At 44.2% G+C, this 10,878-nt stretch overlaps 1 protein-coding gene across 1 annotated transcript; it reads left to right on the forward strand.

Moving 5' to 3' along the window:
• Positions 1-1,144: 1,144 nt before the first annotated feature.
• LOC142661432 (ferritin, middle subunit-like) lies at positions 1,145-6,911 on the forward strand. The gene is made up of 4 exons (XM_075838828.1): positions 1,145-1,367; positions 2,701-2,847; positions 4,623-4,748; positions 6,683-6,911. The coding sequence occupies exons 1-4, from the start codon at positions 1,266-1,268 to the stop codon at positions 6,836-6,838; spliced, it is 531 nt and encodes a 176-aa protein (XP_075694943.1). The 5' UTR covers positions 1,145-1,265; the 3' UTR covers positions 6,839-6,911.
• The last annotated feature ends 3,967 nt before the right edge of the window (positions 6,912-10,878 follow it).

The following is a 10,878-nucleotide window of genomic DNA, read 5'->3' on the forward strand; positions in this document are numbered from 1 at the left end:
AAAAGTTAAAAAATAAAAGTTTCACGTTAAAAAAACAATAATCGCCTTTTTTCCCATAATAAGTCTTTTATCATAGGAAAAAATGGAAAACATAAAAAGAAAGTACACATATGTGGTATCACCGCGTCCGTAAAGACCCAAACTATAAAAATATCAGGCTATTTTACCCGCACGGTGAACACGTAAAAAAAATTACAATATTCCAGAATTGCTATTTTTAGTCACTACCCCTCCTAAAACAGAATAAAAAAAGTGATCTAAAAGTTGCATGTACCCTAATATTATACCATTAAAAACGACAGCCCGTCCCCCAAATAACAAGCCCCTCCCACCGCTTTTTTGATGGAAAAATAAAAAGTTATGGCTCTCACATATGGCAACACAAAAAATAAATTATTTGAAACAAAAGTGATTTTATTGTGCCGACGCTGCAAAGCATAAAAAAAACTATATACATCTGGTATCGCCGTAATTGTATCAACTTGCAGAATAAAGTAAAATTGTCATTTATAGCGCATGGTGAACGCTGTAAAAAAAAAAACATTATTACAATTGCTGGTTTTTGGTCACCTTGCTTGCCAAATATTTTAAATAAAAAGTGATCAAAAAAATCGCATTTACCCCAAAATGGTACCAATGAAAACTACAGATTGTCCCGCAACAAATAAGCCCTCACACGGCTCCAGTGGCCATAGAAATGAATGGGTCCGTAATTACGGATGAAATCTACGGTCGTGTGCATGAGGCCTTACCACTGAAGCTGGAGGCTCCTTCGTTAAAATATTAGCAAATTACATTAAGGGAGTTATCTGATTTGGACAATCCCATTTTGTTACAGGGGCCGGCAATAAACTGATCACAAGGTGTCCTGCTGCTGGGACTCCTACCAATGCAATGTAGACTGAAGAAATGTCTTAATCTTGCAGAATTGTATCTGACAAGTTTATAAAAAATATTCGCCATTAGGAAAACATCATGACTCTGCAGTAATTCTAATGAAATAGAGTCATTTGTAACATTAGCAGCTTCTGGCTCAGGTGTCCAATTGACTCAGCAGAATGGGATGTGTGATCACTGAAGTGTGAGGCGTGACTTCATCCTGTGGGACTCACGACACTATAAAAATCCTCATAGGACTGGGGGAACCTCCCAGTCAGAAAGAGCTCTTGCTTCAACAGTGATTGAACGGAACGCTGCCTGGCGCCATCAGCAGAACAAATTTACCTGCGTTCTCAAAGACCGAGATCCGTTAACCAACCGGGAAGATGCAATCTCAACTGCGTCAGAATTACAGCCATGACACCGAGGCGGCGGTTAATCGTATGGTGAACCTCAAAATGTACTCCTCTTATACCTACCTGTCCATGGTAAGTGTTCCAGATTTTCCACCTGGCTCTAAAACAAACATTGACCTTTAATTTAGTAAGAAAGTGCCGTTATCTCCGTGTGCTGGCAGCAAGGTGGACCTGTTTCCCGCATTGCACAGTCCCCATAGTCTGGGTTTACGTTATGCGTGATTTCTGTAACCCTCGTTGTAGGCATCATTTGGGGTCCCAGAGGTTTGGTAAAATGCCTATGTAGGTGAAATACTTGGCTGGCCGTGGCTTTCCCCTGTATTACTCCAGAGAACTCCTTTTTTAAGGCCTTAGGGTATGTTCACACGAGGGCGTGCGTAACGGCTGAAATTACGGGGATGTTTCCGCCTGAAAACATCCCCGTAATTTCAGCCGTAACGGCATGTGCAGGCGCTTGAACGCCACGTCCATTACGGACGTAATTGGCGCTGCTATTCATTGGAGTCAATGAATAACGGCTCCAATTACGGCCAAAGAAGTGACAGGTCACTTCTTTGAGGCGGGCGTCTATTTACGCGCCGTCATTTGACAGCGGCGCGTAAATTACGCCTCGTGTGAACAAACGTCTGCCCATTGCTTTCACTGGGCAGATGTTTGTCAACGCTATTGAGGTGCTATTTTCGGACGTAATTCGGGGCAAAAACGCCCAAATTATGTCCGTAATTAGTGCGTGTGAACATACCCTAAGTCAGATGAGCGTATTTCACGTCCGTGTGCTGTCCGGACCTATAAAATTTAATGAGGCTATTCAGACATGTGGTGGGTTTTCACGCAGCGTGTGTCCGTTGCATGAAACTCACTGCATGCCCTATTTTGGTGTGTAATTTGAGTACCACGTAGCCCATTGAAGTCAATGGGTACGTGGAAAAAAAATGGCCATCTGTGTGCTGTCCGTGTTTTTCGCGCACCTGTTGCTAAAGAAGTGATGAGAAGTAAAAAAATATAAACCTCCTTTGACTTAAAAACCGCATGACATACGCGCCTTAAAAACGTTGACGCGAACCGTACACTGAACTGCGAAGCAAGAAAATTGCTGCGTGTTTTTACGCATGCAAAACCATATTCGTGGGAATATAGCTGGACTTACATGAGCGTGATCAGTCCGTTATATACGGGCCGTATGTCGGGAGTATTTCCCGGACCGAACACACTGCAGGGAGCCGGGCTCTTAGCGTCATAGCTTTTTTTTTTTTTTTTTATTAATCGCGCAGTTTAGAACAGGGCACAGGGGGACCAACAAGAGACGTTGTCTGCCTGGTGGCATTTTTCCTGGTCCACACATGTATAATTTTCTTTTTATTTTGACTTTCTATGTGCTCCTAATATCTTTCTTCCTTTTTTCAAGTTCTACTTTTTTGACCGTGATGATGTAGCCCTTCACCATGTGGCTGAGTTCTTCAAGGAGCAGAGCCATAAAGAGAACGAGCATGCTGAGAAATTCATGAAATATCAGAACGCACGTGGTGGACGTGTCGTTCTACAGGACGTCAAGGTGAGATGGAGGGGAAAAAACATAGTGTAATCGGCCTCCGTGCAGATAAAATATAGACATAAAGCCCCATGCACATGGCAGAGCCGTACAAGCTGTGACGGGTGCCGTAGGTATAGAGCTCTTCTGCCCGCCTCTATTATAACTTTACTAGTATAGAAAACCTGTTACAGGGGTTTGCTAGCAAAAGGAAGTGTGTGTGTCCCCACACAGTATAATAATGCTCCCCGTAGCTGTCCCCACACAGTATAATAATGCTCCCCGTAGCTGTCCCCACACAGTATAATAATGCTCCCCGTAGCTGTCCCCACACAGTATAATGCAACCCTATAGCTGCCATCCTATCAGACAGCCCCCTCCCATACCCAGTGTAATGCCCCCCCCCCATATGTGCCTTATAGAAAATAATAACATAATTACTTTAAGCTCTTCATAAAGGGAAATATAGGTGAGTGCCTCCAACGGTCTTTATTATATATATTGAGCGAGGACGTGGTGTCCAATCAACTGTGCCTCGGAAACCACGTGGTTTATCTGAGCTTCGGACGCCACGTCCTTCTCGGTTATATAATAAATATGGCCGTGTGCATAAGGCGTAATCCAAATAGAAGCCAGCCAGAATTCAGTAGTTATTACTCTAGGCCATGTTAGAAAAATTAAAGCAGCGATCTGATTGGTCGTTATGGGCAACCCCGATACATGTTTATAAACCTCCTCCTGCAGTATAGTCATGAGACTTTAACCACATTCTAGCTTTTTTGTCACAGCGTTCTCATTTTACATTTTCCTATTACATAAATACAGATGAGGGGCATATCTGAATTATACCCTAGACTAGTCCACAAACTATAGGTCTTCTGTATAAATACTAGGTGAGCAGAAAGTGAAAGCATTCGTGCTCATAGCAACCAATCAGATTTCAGTTTTCATTTGTACACTACAGCTGAGCACATGAAAGAAGTGATCTGATTGGTTGCTATGGGTTAATACCTGTGCTTGTTACCTGTCTTACTTTAAGAACCATACATTAAAATTAAAGTGATGTATAAGTCATATTTATTAACATGTCACATTGCTCATGTTTAGTACCGCTAACAACTGTTGTGAAACAGATAGAAGCAGCAGCAATTTTTATATAGCAGAGCCGTAACTTTGGCTCCGATGCTAAATCTGTACCAAGGCCCCTCAATTACGTATTTGAGCCTATGTGTTTTGTACTTTCTGGACCCAATATTGTTATACTATGCCGCACTCCTGTAATGTAGCTTTTAAACTGGATTCACACGTTGCGGTAAAAGTGCATTTTACCCACGATTTTCCAAAATTGCGGCAAAACTGCACATCTTGACCATGATGTGTGAACCCAGCCTTAAAATACAAAATTCTAAAGTATCTCAAATATAGTTGTTAGCCTCATCAAACAGCGCAACTATTTGTTAATATGATGTATACCACATGGGGTAGTTTTCAGGATCCTCAAATGCAAGTTTTTCACCTGTTATATATTGATAAATTTGACAATTTTTTGACGAAGTACTGTAGCACCTAGAGGCCATATGTGGTAGTGCAGCTTTAATACTTTTATGCAGGGAGCCTAGACTTGTGTAATACCAATAGTGTGTAAACATTATTATTTTTATGTATCCCATATATAATTTTTTTTATTATGATACTTTACATAGAATATTATTGATTGCAGATTGGGAATTCCTTGATTAAATTAGTTCCCCCATTTAAGCCTTTATGTAAGATGTCTCCTATGCCATGTTGTTGTCCAGAAACCAGAACGTGATGAATGGGGAAGCCCCTTGGATGCGATGCAAACAGCCCTGACCTTGGAGAAGACTGTTAACCAGGCTGTACTGGAATTACATAATGTGGCAACAGATCGGAAAGACCCCCATGTAAGTAAAAATACCTCTAATGCCATGCAGCGACATGACTACATATACACGTAATACTAACAGCTGGGCTTCTGATAAACCTAAAATATAACTGCATTCAGTCGTATCATGGTCGCCAAAATCAAGACGAGTGTCTGTCTGGTTCTTTCAGTATGGATCCCAGATGGTCTTTTCATACCCTCTGCATAAACTTCAGAATTTCTGCAGCCTCTTTCTACATAGATAAGATGGTCCAGGGTAAAGCCACAACAACTGCGCCAGCACCATCTTCAGCGCGGCTGTCAAATATCCTATTAATGGCCTCACGTTATTGCAGGTAGAACGGCCATTTACCTGCAAAATCGTGCGGCCATAAAGGGCGTATTAATTAATGGACACACAATTTTGCAGACAAAGGAACGTTTTACCCGCAGTAACACGTGGCCGTTAACAGGGTATTTGGCAGCTGTGCTGAACATGATTCTGGCACGGTTGTCCGCCGCAGCAGTGTCGGGGCCGCTCCATGTGGCCTTACTCTTATTCTGTCTTTTCTGTACACACAAACTTGGATGTGATCGATAATAGCTGGATCCTGCGTGTCAGTCACTAAGGACCAGCCACAGAATCTAAAAGTAAATTTTTTTTTTTTTTTAACAAAACCCAATTGTAAACTTATTTAAAATACTATGAAACACAGTTTGTTTGTTTTTTTGTTTTTTTTTATACATGCTTTGAAAGGTTTACATAGCCTTTAAACAAGTTTTTGTTAGACAAATTTTGAATTTTTTCCTTCATTATCTATATTAAAAAAACAAAAAAAAAACATAAAATCTTGTAGTTTTTACTCTGGCCACTGAGCCTCAGAATAGACTGACACTTCCTGTTCTGTAGAGATCACTTCTTAGCAGTCATCATTATCACAGGCAGGATTACAATGCAAGTTAATTCCTAGATATAGATAACACCGGATCCACCATCAACAGTAGGTGATGGATACAGCTCCCCTCGTCCCCCTCCCTATACAATGGCCTCTGCACAGAGTGCCTAGAAAACTCTCCCATAGAAGTCAATGGGTCCCCTCCTGTTCACAGGTTCCTTTGGTCCATATGGCTGCTGTAGAGCATAACTATAAACGCTCTTCACAGCAGCTCGGGCAAGATGGCTGCCCCCATAATTATGTACAGAAAATAGACAAAATATAGGTGATCCATTTTTTTTGGTGGCAGTTTTCTGGGTTCATGAAGATTTCAAAACAGTAGATAGGTAAGGGAGAGGTCTTTGATTACTATTAAAACATTTGTGCCTCAAGTATTCCCATCTTAGACATTTATGGCATGTCCTCAGGACCTGACTCCCGCTTTGCCAAGTACAATGGCCGTTGGCTGCGGGGTCCAGTGGAGAGATGGCTGTTTAATGGGAGTTACGAAAACGGCCAAGAAAGTGCTACTCGGCTGTTTCCGTGACAACTATAAAAAAAAAAGAATAGAGAGCCGTAAGTATGCGCGGCCACCTCTCCACCGGACCCTGCTTGGAGTCTGTGGCCAGCAGCTGGCGCACCAGGTGAGACAGGGGTTGGGTGACACCCCCCCCATACTCTATATAGGTGCGGGTACCAGAGCTGGGACCCGCATTTATCAGACATTTAAGGCCACAAACGTCTAAGATGGGGAAACCTCTTTAAGAACAAATAACAGGACCTCCTTGTGCTCAGGGGGCAGTGGATAGGTGGCCTTTAATAGTCAAACTTAACAGGAGTTCAACAGAGGTTGACATAAAAAAAACAACCTTGTAATACAATACGTTTTAGGGTCTATTCATATGCTGTGGTCAAATTGAAAAATTGTTACACATTCACAGCAACACGCTGCAATTTTGCTGTCATTTCGCAAAAAACGTGACTTTGTTTTTACAAATATAAACCTATCCCAAAACTTACTCCTTACTCTCACCTGCAGCTGTGCGACTATCTGGAGTCTGAGCATCTAGAAGAACACGTGGAGCGTATTAAGACGATAGGACACCATATTACCAACCTGAAGCGGCTTGGGGCGCCCAGCAATGGCATGGGTGAATACCTGTTTGACAAGCACAGTATGGAGGAAAGCAGCTAAAACCAGCACATCAGAGAGCCCAGGAACACCGGGCGAGTCTGTTTACTAACATGATGTTCTGACTGATCTAATATGACCATATAATGATAATAATATTAAATTGTGCTGTGTCACTAATATCAGTGTCTCTGTGTGGTCTTTGGATTAACTACTCATTCAGTCTGGATCCATCACATCGAAGTGCCAATTTGGAGCCACCTCAATAAAAGGTGTTCTCACGCGCGGCCATCTCTCCACTAGACCCTGCTTGGAGTCTGCGGCCGTCGCACCTGGTGAGGCAGGGGTCAGATGACCCCCCCCCCCCCCATACTCCATGTAGGCGTATATACTTGTATTTCCAATTCTCCTATGGTGCAAAATGTGGAAAGTGTTTGAATTTTATATGAAATGTCACATGACTGGTACATCATAGGAGTAACATTGTCCTAGGTACCATGTTTATTTCCTTAAAGGGGAATTCCACCCATTCACATTTAAATTGGATTAACAGCATATACTAGCCACAATAGTATTGGTCATCTGACATTTTTTTAACTGGTCACGTTAAAGGGATTCCCCTGGCAACGAAGGTCAATGTTTGCTCATTTGTCGGGTAATTGCTGGGCCCCAATGTTTATGGGCCGCTTTGGGCGAAACTTAGACAGTGATCAGGGTTTTTACGTCCCCACAAATTTTTATTTTTTTGTCTTTTGACCGTTCTACACAGGTTTGGTCTTGGGCAAAAACCTTTCAACCATATCAGATGGTCAGAGGGACATTTAAGATTCATTTTGTCAAGTATCCACGTTTCCAAGCAAGTCCATAATTTTCAGTAGTTTCTAATCTACACATTACCACAAAAATCAACACAGCCTCTGTTCTCACTAGCTGATGGCTATATTTTTGAACTCTGCTACTTGTGAGTAAAAATTAATTTAGCCACTAGGTGCTGCTATTTCCTAAATAACGTCACTGCATTTATATTTTGCTCTGCTTGGAACATTCTAAGGCCTTATTCAGAAAACGTATACATCCCTGTGCTGTCTGTTTTTAAAAAGAAAAAAAAAAAACTGACCGCACAAAGACTTATGCAATTCGATGGGGCTATTCAGACATCAGTGATTTTTCACGCAGCGTGTTTCAATTGCGCAGAACTCACAATGTCCTATTCTGGTCAGTTTGTGGACAACGTTGCCCATTAGAGTCTATGGGGGTGTGAAAATCACTGACAGCACACAGACGTTATTTGTGTACTGTCAGTCTTTCACGCACCAGTTGCTAAAGAAATCGGGAGAAAAAATATGCACCAACACTGACCTTAACCCCTTCCTGTCAGCAGCCACTTTTGGACTAAATGACAGAGCCCCATTTTTTAAATCTGACATGTCACTTTATGTGGTAATAACTTTGGAATGCTTTCGTCTAGCCAAGTGATTCTGAGGTTGTTTTCATAAGAAAAATTGTACTTTGTCAGGGCTAAAATTGTCAAATTCATTGCTTATTTGTGAAAAACACCATTTTGAGAAAAATTGCAAAAATTAGCTTTTTTATAAATGTATCTGCTTGTAAGACAGATAGTAATACACAAGTTACTAATTAACATCTCCCCCCATATGTCTTACTTTAGATTTGCATCATTTTTTGAACATTTTATTTTTCTAGGACGTTACAAGGCTTGTAAGTTTAGCAGCAATTTCTCACATTTTCAAGAACATTTCAAAAGCCTATTTTTATAGGGTTCAGTTCTGAAGTAGCTTTAAGGGCCCTATATTTTTGGAAATCACCCGATTTTAAAAACGGCATCCCTCAAAGTATTCAAAACAGCATTTAGAAAGTTTCTTAACCCTTTAGGCGTTTTACAGGAATTGAAGCAAAGTGGAGGTGAAATTTACAAATTTAATTTTTTGGTTGCATAAATTCAATTTGAATCCAGTTTTTCTGTAACATAGAAGGTTTTACACAAGAAATGCATCTCCTCCATATTTATTGCCCAGAATCTTCAGTTTTTAGAAATATACCACATGTGACCCTAGTGTGGTAATAGACCTGAAGCACAGGCCTCAGAAGCAACAGATCACCTAGTGGATTTTGGGGCTTTCTTTTTATTAGATTATATTTTGGGTGTCCGGTTTGAAGAGGTCTTGTGATGCCAAAACAAAGGAAACGCCTCAAAAAGACCCAATTTTGGAAACTACACCCCACAAGGAATTCATCTAGGGGTGTAGTGAGCATTGTGACCCCCACAGGTGTCTCATAAATTTTATTAGAAATCGGCAGTGAAAATTTTAAAATTTATTTTTCATTTATTTTTTTCCACTAAAATGTAGCTTTAGCGCAATGTTTAATTTTCTCATCAAATAAAGGAGAAAAAGCATCCCAACATTTATAAAGCAACTTCAGAATACGGAAAGATCTCATATGTTGTCGTAAACTGCTGTTTTGATACACGGCAGGACTCCGAGGGGAAGCAGCACCATTTGGCGCGCAGATTTTGCTGGATTCCTGGGTGCCATGTTTAATTTACAGAGCGCCTGAGGTACCAGCAGTGGCGTAACTACCGCTGTAGCAGCAGTAGCGGCTGCTACGGGGCCCGCGGCATGAGGGGGCCCGTGTCGCCTGCCGGCACGGGCCCCCACCATGGCCGGAGGCTCCGCTAGCAGCCGCTATGGCTGCTACAGCGCGACACCTCTTAACACTACGGCAGAGCAGGGAGGTATCTCCCCGCTCTGCCATTAAACAAAAGACATGTATCCCCTATCCACAGGACGGGATACATGTGTGATCGCTGGCAGCGATAAGGAGAACGGGGGACTGAAAGTCCCCTGAAGTTCTCAATCACAAACCTCGGACTTCCGGGGTCTGTGTCGGCAGCTCCGGAGAAATTAATGGAGCGCCGGTCCCGCTTGTGCGCAAGCGTGACCAGCGCTCCTTTCATTTTTAGTGAGCTGCCGACACAGACGCCGGAGTCAGAGGTTTGTCATGGAAAACTTCAGGGGACTTTCAGTCCCCCGTTCTCCCTATCGCTGACAGCGATCACACATGTATCCCCTGTCCTGTGGAGAGGGGATACATGTCTTTTATTAGGACACACTGTAGGTTGCATTTTTTTGGGAGGGGGGACGGCTGTATGGCGTTCCCTACAGGGGGACGGGGACGGCTGTATGGCGTTCCCTACAGGGGGACGGGGACGGCTGTATGGCGTTCCCTACAGGGGGACGGGGACGGCTGTATGGCGTTCCCTACAGGGGGACGGGGACGGCTGTATGGCGTTCCCTACAGGGACGACGACGGCGGCTGTATGGCGTTCCCTACAGGGACGAAAACGACGGCGGCGGCGGCTGTATGGAGTTCCCTACAGGGACGACGACGGCGGCTGTATGGCGTTCCCTACAGGGACGACGACGACGACGGCGGCTGTATAGCGTTCCCTACAGGGACGACGACGACGACGGCTGTATGGCGTTCCCTACAGGGACGACGGCGGCTGTATGGCGTTCCCTACAGGGACGACGACGACGACGACGGCGGCGGCGGCTGTATGGCGTTCCCTACAGGGACGACGACGGCGGCTGTATAGCGTTCCCTACAGGGACGACGACGACGACGACGGCGGCTGTATGGCGTTCCCTACAGGGACGACGACGACGGCGGCGGCGGCTGTATGGCGTTCCCTACAGGGACGACGACGGCGGCTGTATGGCGTTCCCTACAGGGGGACGGGGACGGCTGTATGGCGTTCCCTACAGGGGGACGGGGACGGCTGTATGGCGTTCCCTACAGGGGGACGGCAGTATGGCGTTCCCTACAGGGACGACGACGACGGCGGCTGTATGGCGTTCCCTACAGGGACGACGACGGCGGCGGCGGCTGTATGGCGTTCCCTACAGGGACGACGACGGCGGCTGTATGGCGTTCCCTACAGGGACGACGACGACGGCGGCTGTATGGCGTTCCCTACAGGGACGACGACGACGGCGGCTGTATGGCGTTCCCTACAGGGACGACGACGACGGCGGCTGTATAGCGTTCCCTACAGGGACGACGACGACGGCGGCTGTATG

Source organism: Rhinoderma darwinii, chromosome 10 (assembly GCF_050947455.1).
Source record: "Rhinoderma darwinii isolate aRhiDar2 chromosome 10, aRhiDar2.hap1, whole genome shotgun sequence".
NCBI lineage: Eukaryota > Metazoa > Chordata > Amphibia > Anura > Rhinodermatidae > Rhinoderma > Rhinoderma darwinii.